Source organism: Capsicum annuum, chromosome 8, assembly GCF_002878395.1.
Source record: "Capsicum annuum cultivar UCD-10X-F1 chromosome 8, UCD10Xv1.1, whole genome shotgun sequence".
Classification (NCBI taxonomy): Eukaryota; Viridiplantae; Streptophyta; class Magnoliopsida; order Solanales; family Solanaceae; genus Capsicum; species Capsicum annuum.
This window is the reverse complement of record NC_061118.1, coordinates 9742993-9758275: the sequence shown is the minus strand read 5'-3', so window position 1 is coordinate 9758275 and position 15283 is coordinate 9742993. Positions and strand designations below refer to the sequence as shown.

Genomic DNA, 15283 nt, shown 5'->3' with positions numbered 1-15283 from the left:
TCGTCGCAGCGAGCCACACAAAAGTCCCATATGCCCACAATGCACAAACTGCCTAATACAACACACGAAATATTGAAAAATGAATCCGACAGTAACTGCCGGGTAACTCTGGATGAACTGAGAGTCAACACAGAAAAGAGCAAGTACAATATGCCAAATGGAGCTTTTCATCGAACTCCAGAGTCCAGTATTCATATCACATATCGAAAAGGATTTAAGAAAACCCAGAAAATCATCAGGCTATCAAGTAGAATATGGGAGAAAGGAACATCAAGAGGAAAGCAACTTCCTAGAGTAAACACAAACATCGTTTCCTGGAAACATTAGACAAGAATTATCCTAAAATGGTCGGTAGATTTATCATCACTCCAAGTGACAAGGAAGAATGCCCAAGGTTCAAGAAATCAATATTTCAGCACAAGAACAGGTGAGTTGCTTTAGTCATCATTTTAAGCTGGGCAAAAAAGAGGTTCTTGGGAATGTCAAAATTCTCAGCAGAAGATTTAGAAAAGAAACAATAACAAACTACAACCAGCTAAAACAAAGGGGGAAAACGGACAGGAATAAAATAGAACTAAAATCTCCCAAGCAAATTCACAATTCCGGCCAACTGCAACAAGTGAAAAGACGAAGTACGCTTCTCACTGGCATTACTTCCCACCATCCAAAAAAAGTCAACATTGCAACTTTTACAACTCTTAAATTGGGAACAAATGGAGCCAGCTTTCCTTACATAAAACTGCATCACCAAGCGAATCTGCAATCAAAATTGATAAAGCAGGTAAGATACATCAATATCCATGCCTGATGAAACCACTAGGGTATTTTCTTTTAGAAACACGAGGACAACAAAAAAAATGCAGACCTTCAGTTGAAACTGAAACCCCCAGAGGGCACAGAGACCTCGCCGCCTCCAAACTGAAAACCCTGTTGGGGTGCATCCCCAGGTGGCATCGTCTCGTCATCTTCTTCCAACCAGTAGGTCTCAAGAATCTTAACTGCCTTTTCATAAATCTCTTGATTGTCATGGCTTTGAAGATTTTCAATTTTTTCTAAACCTTCAGCATCATCAATCAGCTGCGCATAATGATTTACATCTGCCGTGTGGCCCAAATTCTTCTCAGCTTCCCCAACCTTCAAAATATTTTCAAGCCCTTCAAGACAAACTGTGACGATCCTTGGGTCAGGACAAATGAGGAGATCACACAATGGTTTGATACAACCTTGACTAACAAGGTACCTGCAGGTAATGATAACATAAACAGCCCATATGTCTCAAGTGTATGCCGACAGATACTGGTGCACACCAACCAGAATATCAAAATCTTACTTGATCTGCTCATGCGAACCACCAGATGTGGCATTTGAGATTGCCCATGCAGCCTCCTTTTTTATTTCAAACTCCGCATTTTGTAGCAAATTAACAAGGGGACCTATAATATCAGCCTCAACCACAGACTGCAGCATAGAAAGATTAACATAACAAAGAAGCCCACGTGAAAACAATAAACAAACATCCTTGAGTAAAAAGGGTCATGAGAAATGTGAATTATTTTTGTAGTCCAGTTCTTTTTCTTTCTTTTCTTTTTCTTGGGAAGAGGGAGGGGGTTGACAGTACGGGATCAATATTTAATAAAAACTTTCCATGAAACCAGAATTACATGCCCAGCACTACCTGAATTTGGTCCCGGTTGCCAGCTGTGATGTTTGAAATTGTCCAGCAAGCTTCCTTCTTAATACTCTTCTTGTGATTACCATTCAACAAGTTCAAAAGACAGGGCAAAGCCTGATGGCCGATGATACACTAAAGAGATTTTATTAAATAGAAAAGTTAGCTTCAACAAGATACAACTTTTCTTAAGCTATCAGACAAAAAGAAACTAAACGGCCCTGATTAGTTAGAAAAATAAGGTTCAATGTCTGACATTATTTTTAAAAACCACATATAAACATAGTTTCACCCAAAAGAAATGACTACGACATACCCAGTGTATTCCCACAAAAGTGGGGTCTGGGGAAGGTAAAGTGTATGCAGTCCATACCACTACCTCAACGAAAGGTTGTTTCCGATAGATCCCCAGCACCCAAAAGAAACTAATCAGAAAACAATTCAAAATCAATACTCCCTCGGTCCCAATTTATATGAGTTACTTTCCTTTTTAGGCAGTCCCAAAATGAATGACACATTTCTACATGTAATAACTAAACTTTAAAATGCTTATGTTACCCTTAATGAAATGATTTTATAGCCACACAAACATCTATGACTTATTTTAGACCACAAGTTTCAAAAAGTCTATATTTCTTTATTAAACTTTGTGTCAAGTCAAAGTAACTCATATAAATTGGGACGAAGGGAGTACATTTTATGCATAGAGACACCCTAATATAACTGAAGATGGGTCAATATAATATGTGATCCAAGATGCATGTCTCAATTCCAAGTAATGCAGTAAATACTTGTTAAAAGGCAAGTTCAGAAATTTCAGGGTGTCCAAATCCGACAGATCTAATACCCAGTGTGCGCAAGGAACATCTGAATCTGATGACAGGAAAATATTTCAATCATCAGAAAAGACGAGACCATGTTTTCTCTGGTAAGTAGGACACGCCAAAATAAAACTACCATTTATGACATTGTCCTCGTCTTTTTTTAATTTTCTACAATGAGGTAGACGCAATATCTCAACAGCTGAAGGAAGCGAAACAACAGAAATTACGTGGAACGTTCATCAGATAAATGATCATAAACTACTACAGACAGCTACAAATTCTGCAGAAAACAGAAAAAATTGCAGTGAAAAGGTACCCATCACTTCTAAACTGACAATTTATACCAACCTCACAAATTCACAGTTACATTTCTACAGTTACAAATGCAACCCAAGTTTAGCAACAGATGAATACCAAATTCTATGTAATTTCATCCACATATCTTCATCAATCATGCACATACCAACTGCTGACAGATATTAACAGATGTATTGCAATTTAAAGGTGAAAATTTGGTTTGCAAAATGAATAAACTAGGATAAGACTTTTAGAATGTTTTGTATCTTGCTATTTTGCTGTCTAATTATCTTGCAACCTGTTTCGAAAATTTCTCTTTTGAGCCGAGGGTCTATCAGAAATGGCCTCTCTACCTCCCACAAAGGGGTAAGACGTTTTAGAATATGAATCATGCTCCGACAGAATTCCACCCAAGGTTAGGTTCACATATAAAACTCCGGTAAAAGACTTCTTCTCAATTATCTTGCACATTTCTGCAGTGCTGGGTATAAATTAAGATAGACATGTTTCATCAAAAATTAAAACAAATCCTCTAGATTATAAAAGGTGAACCAAATTGTGTTTTATTAACCTTTGAAGAAAGTATATTGTGAACCAAACATAAGAACATGTATAACACAATCAAGAACAATGAGAACTTAAGAAAATAATAATATACATTAATATATATCCATGTATGATAATATATATTAATATTACTTAAATTCTTTAACTTCTTTAAAGAAAAATACACTAAGAAAATCCAAATGATAATGATGCACATAAAGATGAAGCCCAAAAAACCAAATGTGTCTTAAAAATAAAGCATATAATAATGGTAAATCCAAATGATAATGCCTTCCACTTTCCTTTTTCATCTAGAATTTTCTTTTGTTTCAGTCTTTTCTTGTTTTTATTTGATTGGTTTGTTTTCTTTGTTGGTTTCAGATTGGGCCAGGTTGTAATGATTTTGTTTTCAGTGATGCACATATATATTGCCTTTGCTTTTTAATAAAATAAGGCCTGTTGACCTTTCATTCAAAAAAATAATCCAAATGATAATGATGCACATAAAAAGGAAGCCCACAAAACCTAAGGTGTCTTAAAAATAAAGCATATAACAATAGTAATTTAGATAACAAAAAGTTTCAGTGAAGGCATAAAATAGTTTTTAAAATATGTTCTATCCAAAGAGACTCATATCTTGACCTTATGCCCACCTCAACTAGGGACAAATTCAGTCTCTTATTCTCAGACAAAAGCATGACTTGTTCCCTTATATTTCTTTTGCATTTCAAAGATAGGACTATTGGAATGATGCATGCAAATGAAAGTTATTTCACTTCCTCACACCAACTAAACATACATTGTGTATCACAAAACAAAGCAACATGGAGTAAATTCAGATGTTGTAGACTTGTAGCTCCCACTTGATATAAGCTTTGACTGAACCTATATTACCAGTATCTTCCACCAAATGTGCATTAATAATCATATCAAATGCAGCAAACAAACAGCTGTAGTCTCACCAGCAAGTGGATAATTGGGGGGAAACAGTAACAACCATTAAGATTTTACCTGAGTTTGCATATCATCTCCAGTCACAATATTTCCCACAGTCCGAAGAGCGGGAATCAAAACCGATGGAGATGGGTGACTGAAATGTTTAAATCAGTCATTCAGAATCAAGTCGTACAAAAACTTACCCTATAAAAAGAGGAAATTTCAAGCACTTCATAATCCACAAATAAACTGAAATGCAGAAAGTACTTACAGTAATAACTCAACTAAACGCGGGCATACTCCAGAATCAATAACAGATTGAATTTTATCATTTGTTCCATCAGAGAGATATGAAAGTGCCCAGCAAGCATCAGTCAAAACTTCTTCATCGGTTGAATGAATAAGTTGTTGAAGAGCTGGAAGTGCAGGCCTTGTCTGCACAATTGAGTTCACATGTTTAGATATGCATAGAGTCATCAAAATGCCATGCTTGTCCTTTGTGTTATTACTACGAAATTAACGCACCTAAGAATGACAAGGGTATAAACTGCAAGAATAAGGACTTACATGACATGCTAGAGCTACAATAAATGACGGTACCTTAACAATTCATTTTTTGAAATGATAGTTTTAATAATTTTGTTCAACAATATTTTTACAAGAAATCACATATGGTTATTTATGGAAATGCCGAAGAAGCTTTGCACTTGTAATTGTTCAGAACCAACTACTAACTAGAAATAAAAATTGCCTTACTTCCACTAAAAATACAGATATTGGGTTGGCAGATCAAGTGCATTTAGACAGCATGCTGATCGTGTTATAGATCCTTATTTTAACGCCTCAATGGGTACAAAAGCCAAAATTTTTCAAGGACTGAGCTCAATGCAAATGCATGAACTGCCTATCAACTTTTGAGAAAGATGGGAAGGAACAAACTACCAAGGAACACTTTAGATGAGCAAATAAAATTAGTTATTTCTCGGCATCACCAATGAATAATGTAACTATAATGGAAACTGCACAACTAACTGTTACACTACATCTTTAGAAATGAGAGAGTGCTTATCAGTGATTCAGCACTATATATTTGAAATTTAGAAGACAACAACTATTCATGCCTTAAGGAGCCACCTGATCAAAAGCAGGCTGCGGTTTGCCTCTGCAGAAATTTGAAAGTGTCCAAGTTGCATTTCTCAACATAGAGAGCTTGGCATTTGGACTCAGTTGAGCCAGCAAGGGAACCAAAGCTCCACAGCTAAGGACAAGATCGCGGCATTTTGGGGAATCACCAGCAACATTTCCAAGAGCCCACACAGCCTAAATGAGGAAAGGGGCAAATCCAATATGCTATCAATGCCATTAATCAAACACTAGTATCAAATACCTGATAACAGTTCAACCATAAATTACTTATGAAAGTCTCAATTTACTTATAGTAGTGTATACCTGCTCTCGCACATCATCACTTGGAGAACCAAGAAGTTTCACAAAAATTGGGACTGCACCAGATTCAATCACCACCTTGGTATGGTCAGATGTCCCTGAAGCAATATTTGTGAGAGCCCATGCTGCCTCAAACTAAAATCATTGAAAGTAAAAGGGTAAGGCACTATAACCACTGCTTTTCAACCCCGTAGGGAGCTTCACGATTAGAAAGCAAAGTGATAAGTACCTGAAGTTGTGGAAAGTCATCCGTCATAAGAAATTGAACAAACCGAGGAACAACACCTGCTTGAATTACTTCCTCAATTGGGGGACTCCTTTCTGTAAATAATATAATCAGAGATTAACTGAAAGTCCAAGTAACCACAAGAGAGAAGAAAGAAAAGAATATCACAAACCCATAATAACAATTATTACCTATCGAAAGCAGCTTCCGAAACTGAGTGGTAGCTTCAAGCTGTAGATTGCCGTCTTCCGTCCAAACACCAGCAACCATTGCTGGTAAATTCTCCAGCTGCAAACAAAAACATTTCAAATAAACTCAATAACCGCTATCCAGTTCCAAATTTAAAGGACAGAACCCTGCCCGAAGTGCAGAAAAGAACCCTAAAGAATACTTCCGATAAGTCAACACAGTAGAGGAAACTAGTAGTAAGAGAAAGTCTCCATCTGACATGAAAGGAAAGCCACATCTATCCAACACTTAAAACCATCACTAGGGCAGAACAACTACTTCTATTAGTCACCATACTAGTTTTGGTCACCTATATGAATTTATTTAATAAATCAATTAACAACAACAACAACATAACCAGTATATTCCCACCAAGTGGGGTCTGAGGAGGGTAAGTGTACGCAGTCCATACCATTACCTCAAAAGTGAGATAGAGAGGCTATATTCGATAGAACCCCGGCTCAAAATAAAGCAATCTAAGATAAGATAAGGAATAGTAATAGAACAAGATACAATTGAAATTAACATATTCTATACTACCAAAAGCAAGATACTCCAAGTATACACCAAAACATACAACATCCTAACTCAAACCAACCTTCTACCCTGATTTGCCTCCTCCACAACTTCCTATCCACCTCGGTACGCTGAAGTTGTTCCATGTCATGTCTAATCACCTCCCTCCAATATTTCTTCGGTCTACCTCTCCCTCGCTTGAAACCATCCTCAGTCAACCTCTCACACCTCCGCACTGAGGCATCCGTGCTCCTCCGCATCACATGACCAAACCATCTCAACCCACTTCCCTTATCTTGGCTTCCACCGAAGCCACTCACACCTTATCTCGAATAACCTCATTTCTAATCTTATCTTTTCTAGTACACCCACACATCCACCGAAGCATTCTCATCTCCGCCACCTTCATCTTTTGGATGTGGGTCTTCTTAACAGGGCAACACTCCACCCCATACAACAAAGCCGGTCTAACCACCACTCTGTAGAACTTGTCTTTAAGTTTGGGAGGTACCTTTTTGTCACATAAGATACCGGAGGCGACCTCCATTTCATCCACCCTACCTCAATCTGATGAGTGACATCCTCGTCAATCTCTCCATTCTCCTGAATCATAGACCTCACATACTTGAAATTATCTCTCTTACTAATAGAATGAGTGTCAAGCTTAACAACCACATCGGACTCATGAGACAACTCGTTGAACTTACACTCCAAATATTCCGTCTTGGACCTACTCAACCTAAACCCTTTAGACTCAAGAGTTTGCCTCCAAACCTCCAACTTAGCACTAACTCCACTACGAATCTCATCAATCAAGACTACATCATCCACAAAAAAGCAAACAATAAGGCATCTCATCCTTAATAAATCAATTAAATACGAATAAAACTAATTTCAAAAAATCAAACAAAAGAAACTAATAAAACTTCAAATTTGATGAAAATACTAAAATCCCAAAGCACTACAGAACCTCGAAGGTTACTACTAACGCGAAAATTCTAAATCTCACAATCTAGCCGAAGATTTTTTTCTTGCTTCAAACTCTAACCCTTATGGAAAACCTTAAGCACCAAAATTAGGCCAAAAAAAAAAAACAGAACGTAAAAAATGGAGAAACGTAATCCGATCTAAATTTGTTGGTAACAAACAATCAGTGCAATAAATATGAAGATAAGTTTTTTCAGTATGGACCTTCTTTTCGACGGTGGTCTGAACAGGAACAGTAAATTGCTGATTAGGTTGAAGGCCTTCACGTCGTTTCTTCTGCAAGTTCTCCTCTCTCTTATTCTTACGAATCTCAACCATATTATCCTCTCTTCTCCGGCGACCTTCATCGGCATCCACCGCAACTTTGTACCTGTTCCGGCGAACCTCGGTTCTGGCGTTCGGCCTCAACGACATCTTCGATGAATTCAAGTTAAAACCCTACCAAAGAGAGAGAGAAGTTGTGTAGCATAAGTGTGTGTAGATAAGGGCGGAGGGTTTTGATTTTGATTTGAAAGGGAATAGGAAGATGGGCATGGATCGGGAGTTATTTACGAATTAAGGACTGAATTTGAATTTGAAGATGAGGGAAACCTGAATCTCAATACCCGCCGCCCAAAAAGGATTTCAGCAACAGCTGAATAGACATCGGCTTCACCAATAATTTTTTTTTCAAAAAAATACTTTTTTTAAAAAAAAAAAAGTGCTTGGTAAACTTGCAAAATGTTTTAAAAAAGAAGCACCACACACACACGCATATAAATTGGATTTTAAAATTTTATACTTTATATTTATATCATAATTCGTTATTTCATTCTATTATTTGTATATTATTTTTTATTTTTTACTCATTTTCTTTAACTCATTTTCTTTAAATAAAATCAAAAATATCATTGATGATAATGATCGATTAATATATGGAATAATTTTTTATTTTTTACTATTAATGATAATAAGTGATAGATGAATCATATTGCAAGATCAAATGGTATTTTGACAACGCTTGTTAATTTTTTTTTCAAATATTTAATTTTAAATAAAAAATTAAAAATATTATAATAGATATTTAAAATAAATTTTTCTTTAAAATAATATTAGTGATAAAAGTCTATTAATACATGTCTATTTTGGGAGTAAATTCCCTAGATGGTCACCTATGTTAGAAAAATTGTCTACAAATATTATTTTTGTTTCATTTAATACAAAAATATCACTCAACTCTTTCTATTTTCCTTAATATAACTTAACACCTCAAAAATCTTCTCTCTTCTACTTGGAATTCCATGTCATTAAATTTCTTTCTTATTTTGATAAATAGATCTATTTAACTTATCAAACTTATTTAACTAAAATTTTATCCTAATTCTTATTTTAAAAAATAATACACATGCTGTACTAATCATTGAAGATTAATTTAATTACACCAAAAGCTTGAATTATTTTATTTGATATTTACTTTTCAAGTTTTTTTATTTACTTATTTATTTCACCACTTAATAATATTTAAAACTCAAGTACTTATAAAAATCGGTACTCATTTAATTTTTTATTATTTATTTTATATATTAAAAATTCTTAAAATGTAAAAGAAATAAAACAATAGATTTCATATTTTAAACATTAAATTTGTTATTTATATGAGAATAAAAGAATAAAATATACTTTTTGGGATTATACAAAAGAATTTTTGGATTAATATAATCCAAAGATATTATATTTCCTTCAAATATAGAGTAATAGAGAATAAAAGAATATAATTTGTTATTTAAAAGTATTGATGACAAACCTACGATTTTTTTGCTGCCAAACAAAATTCAATAAAATCTTTTTTAATATGTATTATTACCTAAAAAATTTAATTTGGACATAAATTACTTGCAATTTTGTATACAAGATAATTTTTTATAAATATATAGTGAAAAAATATTATTTTTTTTTGCAGATTTTTTACAAGTAATTTTCTATAAACAACTCATTAAATCCATAAGATAAGACATAAATTTAGAAAAAAAAATATTATTTTTAATTTAGTTTCTTCACTTTTTCCTGTGATATTATATTTAGATTTTATTTTATTTTACAATAAACACTAATTTATATCCATACTTCATTCTAAATCCATCAAAAGCAAAGAAGAACTGATAGAGTAATATTTTAAAAATACATTTGTAATATTACTGAAAAAGGTATCATTTTGTTAATATTTCTTAAAAAGTTTAATTTGTTTCAAGACTACATAATTCTTTCTTTCCTTATTTTTTTATTCTCATATAAAGAACAAACTTAATGTCTAAAATATTAAATCCATCGTTTTATTTCTTTTACATTTTAAGAATTTTTATTGTATAAAATAAACAACAAAAAAATTACTGTACCAATTCGTATAAGTACTTGTATTTTAAAACTCTTATTAAGTGGTGAAATAAATAAGTAAATAAAAAAAACTTTGAAGATTACATATCAAATAAAATAACCTAAGCTTTTGGTGTAATTAGATTAATCTTCAATTATCAATATATCATGTGTAATTTTTTTATGAAAAAAAAAATTAGGATAAAACTTTAATTAAATAAGTTTGATAAGTTATACATTTATCAAAAAGAAAAAAAAAAGAAATTTTAATGACATGGCATTCCAAGTAGGAGAGAAAGATTTTGAGATGATAAGTATATTTTAAGGAAAAAAAAAGAAAAGTTGGATGATATTCTTGTCCTAAATAAAACAAAAGTGATATTTGTAGGCAATTACCCAAACATGGGTGACCATTCAAGGAATTTACTCCTTTTTTGGTCACTTGTCTCTCATAAGCACTTGTTGAAAAAAATTATCTAAGCACAATTTGTTTATCAAAAGTACTTTTCAAATGAATTTACCAAACACAAAATATTTTTTTTGAAAAATAACTTTCTGAAAAGCTATTTTATAAAAGTGTTTCTCAATTAATCAGTTTTCTTACAACAATCTCAAACGTGTTCTAAGGAGATTGTAAGATGTTCAATCGAACATTCACTAATAAGGTAATAATTTAGGGTGAAAATCTAGATATTCAACCAATTGACCTACTAAAATTTGTTCTAACAAAAATATAATTATTATGGAACAACTAATACAATAAAGGCTCATTTGGTTTGAATATAAGTTTAGTTCACGTTTATAAAGAGAGGATTATTAAATGATATACTTTCTTCGTAAAAAAATGACTTGTTTTGACTTGGAACCGAATTTAAGAGAATAAATAAAACTATTGGATCTTGTGGTCTTAAATTAAAATTATGTCAAATGTACCAAAATGTCTTTTAATCTTGCAGTCTCAAACATGTCACGTGAAAAATTGAAATTATAGTGTTGTTAAAAAAGAAAATAGGTCATTCTGTTTTAACGAACTAAAAAGAAAAGTATGTCATTCTTTCTTAAAACGGAGAGAGTACTTGTTTACTCTTAAATTGGTACGGTTGAATTTATTCATATGACTCAAGGAAATGCTGAGATGATCAAACAATTAGATTGTTAACATTAAGTTGCTTATTGGACGTGGTTAATTCTACTGAAAGGAAATTAATAATAACAAATGACTTGTTTTGACCTGGAACCGAATTTAAGAGAATAAATAAAACTATTGGATCTTGTGGTCTTAAATTAAAATTATGTCAAATGTACCAAAATGTCTTTTAATCTTGCAGTCTCAAACATGTCACGTGAAAAATTGAAATATAGTGTTGTTAAAAAAGAAAATAGGTCATTCTGTTTTAACGAACTAAAAAGAAAAGTATTTCATTCTTTCTTAAAACGGAGAGAGTACTTGTTTACTCTTAAATTGGTACGGTTGAATTTATTCATATGACTCAAGGAAATGCTGAGATGATCAAACAATTAGATTGTTAACATTAAGTTGCTTATTGGACGTGGTTAATTCTACTGAAAGGAAATTAATAATAACAAATCAAAATCACTATATAATATTAATGAAGCAGATTAAGTATGTTATCCGACATAGGTATCCAACATCACCGAAAAAGCAAGAAATAATAGTATTTTAGAATCATTGGTTACAGAACTTGAGAGTGTAGCTTGAGAATAATAAACTCTAGGTACTGGACAGTGGGGCTACAGATAGATTTTAAGCTAAACATTAGGTAAAATCACGTGTGACTCCCACCTCCATTATGATCCAAATTTGCACATTTATCTCTGATACCTATTGGACTGTGTAACTGTTGATGAGTATCCCAAATTTTTTGCATATAATTATAATTTTGAGCTTATCCTAACTGATCATCTCTAGCTGTCAATCCCATTGTTTCAGAGCTAGATTGATTTATGGCATTGGTTGGCCAAAAATTTGATTGTTAGAAAAGCTAGTTAGATTTATTCTTTTAGGTATTTTAGTAATGAAACTAATCCAAATTAGTTTTAAAATTTGGTGGTGTAAGGTTTGAATAAAAAATGAATAACCGATATTAAATGAGACAATTATAATGATATAATAATCAAGTAAAAATGAGCAAGAAAACTTTTTCAATCTCCCAACAATGGAATCAAATGTCTCCGAGAACTAAAGCAAATACACCAAAGCAGTTGGTTGATTGTAATGAGAGCAAGAAACAATAAAGTTATACTGCTCAGAGTATCTCAATGTGTACAAATCAAGAAGTGACGGGATATATATAGATTTTACTTTCCTAACTAACTCCCTAACCCTAAGTATGATATTATAACACCCAAAAAATCTGAGCTAAGATTAAAGTCATGCTTCAAGTGTGTGTAGAATCAAACACCATATTTTGATAGTATAAGAAGTGATTTAGACAAGTATTAAGGCCACAAATAACTCCTAACTCATAGCTAAGTCAAAACTTCCCGTACCGATTGATTTCTTATGAAGAATCTTGCTATAGTCAACTTTAAACGATCATAAATCCTAAGTTCTGAAGTTCTTTAAGCTCAGACCCACGAAATAAAAGTTTTTTGAGTCTTCTTTCCAAGGCATAAAGATTAGACTTAATCTAATACTGGAGTAAAAAGTTATGTTCAGTTTACCAGAGGGTATCTGTCTGCCAAAGTGTGATGGCTCGGGTGTCGAACCATCACACCTGTGAAGACCCATTAGGGCAAGCCGTCAGGATTAAATAGTATGACCAATATTATGGCCATTTTGTGATGGTTAGTGAAGGGATTGATGGTTAATCATGTGAACTTCCAGCCAGAATTGTTTTGCACTGTTATAACATTTTCAAAGGAGTTATTTGGTCTTTTTCCACTCTTCTAACACCAAAACTACAACGTTTAAGCTACCATAAGGCTAAAATATATGAATAAAATGCCGCAAATTCTCCATTAACTCAAAATTCAATCAACATATAGAGAGAAAACAAAGAAAGGGGTGATTTTTTCTCCCAAGGCAAAATTAGGATTCCCCATCTTCAAGTTCAAATCCTCCAAACTTTAGTTCAAAAATCAAAAGTAATTAGGCATGTGGGTATTCAATGAGGATATCCTTTCATTCTCATGTTGAAATTATGATTTTTCATTCATGAATTCTATGACTCTCATGAACTAGGATTTTTATATAATTATGGCCTCAAGCTTAAATTCAGTTCTCTATGATATATTTTTCATGACTAGTGCATATCTTGTATACTTAGAAAACAAAAATACTGATCGCATACCTTTTATGTCGACATTTTTCATGTAATGTAGGTTTGGGCACTTATTATCAGGATCACAATCAGGTAGATCACTGCATCCGGCTAACAGGTGATGAGTTCTCTTATTTTGAGGACTCAAGTCATTGACAATTGCATTATTTCATTCTCTTATTTATATGTATTGATTAGGGATAGTTGGGATCATATCCCGACTACCTATAGTCAATATTAGTAAAGGCTTCATAAATAGTCAGTTAAAGTTATTGTATGTAATTTTGATTCCTCCTTCTCCTAGATTATTGACATGACCCAAACTTGGGTCGGACCATGTCGGGTATCTCAAGTCCAACAAGCACCGGAGACAACCCCCAACACCAAAACCATATACCACCTTACATTCATGTCGGATGAATTCCGAACATATAACAAGACAGAGAACTTGAAATCAAAGATACTATGATATGAGTATAAAACCAAACTAGCCAACAACCAAACCATCCCAAGACCACAGTAATCCAACAAAGACTCTACCAAATAGAATATCAATAAAGTGTCGGAACATGCCCCGAACTATAGCCTAAAATAGTATCCAATAATTCATGACTCAAAAGAAAAACATAATCCTGAAATGGAGCTTTTCGAAGAATGAAAGCTCACTACTTCAAGTCAACTCTCGACCAATCCACAATCACTGAGCAGAAGAAGTAGAAGTATGGTCAAATCCTACATCGTGTGGGGATACAACATTCAGAGACGGTTAGCAGGGTAAATGCTAGTATGTAACTTGGGTATAGGGATAACATAATGAAATGACCAACAGTTTAACATAGTTCAAACCAAAAAACATAATCAAATGCATATACATACATATATACATACATGTATATTTATGCCGGAATTGGGAAAAGGTTTAGCATGGATTTTAAAAATCTTAACCTGAATTGTGTAGCTTAACCGTCATATAATAGTACCCACGGGCTATATGGGCTCCAACTCTCACCCCCTGGTCGGGCCCTAGTGCGTGTAGCAGCATGAACCGGAGAATAATCTTACATATATGCACGTGGGAGACTCGAACCTCCCAATATATACTAAGGTGACTAAGCACCCGATCAAGTAATAATTTATTGGGGACTCAAATTACCCTGATCATGAAATAATATTGAGGGGGACTCGAACCTCCTCGGTCACTTTGACCCCTGCGTCGGCAAACACGATTTTCAGTATCGGTCACTCGGACCTCTACTTTCACGACTGAGCCACAAAATCTTTATTAGAGCCCAATTAAAACAAGTATCACATATTCCCATTCATATAACCACATTCCACATTAAGGCATACATTATTGGTATCGTCATACTAGCTACATTTGCAAGGTAACAACAACATGCCAAAATAATTTCCATTAACTTGGGGAAAACAACTCCCTTTGTTCATTAATACAAGGTTGGGGAACACCGACTCCCTTTGTTCATTAAATTAGACCATTATATTTCAAATACCTCTTTATATTATGTAATAGTTCAAGACTAGTTCAATTTTACAAATTCCCACCTTTCTCATAACTTAAAACCAAATTCACACCATAGGGTTGGGGTCATAACACTTTAAAAGTCACAAGTTTGGGAAAATCACAATTCCCTAGTTCATCCACCATACCCATGCACCCACAAGTTCAAAACCATATTTAAAACATAAATAATCATAATTAAATCATGGGAAAACATTGTTCATCTATAAGCATTCAAAACCCACAACCCTTGTTTTCAAAACCAAAATAATTCCATATGAACAACACTTTAATACATATGCTTTTAACAAATTAACAATGAGGGAAGAGTCACATGCATGAAATAGTAAGATGTACAAAGAAAAATCACCCTTGAAAGCCCTAATTGATCAACCTCTTGAAAACTAAGTATTCTTGACCTTGAGAAATTTGAGAGCGTTGAGAACTTATGTTGAT

General features: G+C 33.5%; 1 protein-coding gene across 1 annotated transcript; it reads right to left on the bottom strand.

Annotated features, from left to right (window-relative positions):
- Nucleotides 1-410: 410 nt before the first annotated feature.
- On the bottom strand, nucleotides 411-8429 carry LOC107838823 (importin subunit alpha-2). The gene is made up of 11 exons (XM_016682043.2): nucleotides 7880-8429; nucleotides 6136-6232; nucleotides 5948-6039; nucleotides 5722-5853; nucleotides 5407-5592; nucleotides 4544-4707; nucleotides 4348-4426; nucleotides 1676-1804; nucleotides 1331-1458; nucleotides 866-1240; nucleotides 411-757 (listed from the first exon to the last, which is right to left on the bottom strand). Exons 1-10 carry the CDS (start codon nucleotides 8087-8089, stop codon nucleotides 868-870), a joined length of 1590 nt encoding a protein of 529 aa, XP_016537529.1. The 5' UTR covers nucleotides 8090-8429; the 3' UTR covers nucleotides 411-757; nucleotides 866-867.
- Between the last annotated feature and the right edge of the window lie 6854 nt (nucleotides 8430-15283).

Excerpts from the sequence above, each read along its gene's own strand:
- LOC107838823 (XM_016682043.2), bottom strand. The coding sequence starts at position 8,089 with ATGTCGTTGAGGCCGAACGCCAGAACCGAGGTTCGCCGGAACAGGTAC. Across the intron at positions 5,593-5,721 it reads GTGATGATGTGCGAGAGCAG|GCTGTGTGGGCTCTTGGAAA; the intron begins GTATACACTACT and ends TTCCTCATTTAG. Across the intron at positions 4,427-4,543 it reads CGTTTAGTTGAGTTATTACT|TCACCCATCTCCATCGGTTT; the intron begins GTAAGTACTTTC and ends TAAACATTTCAG.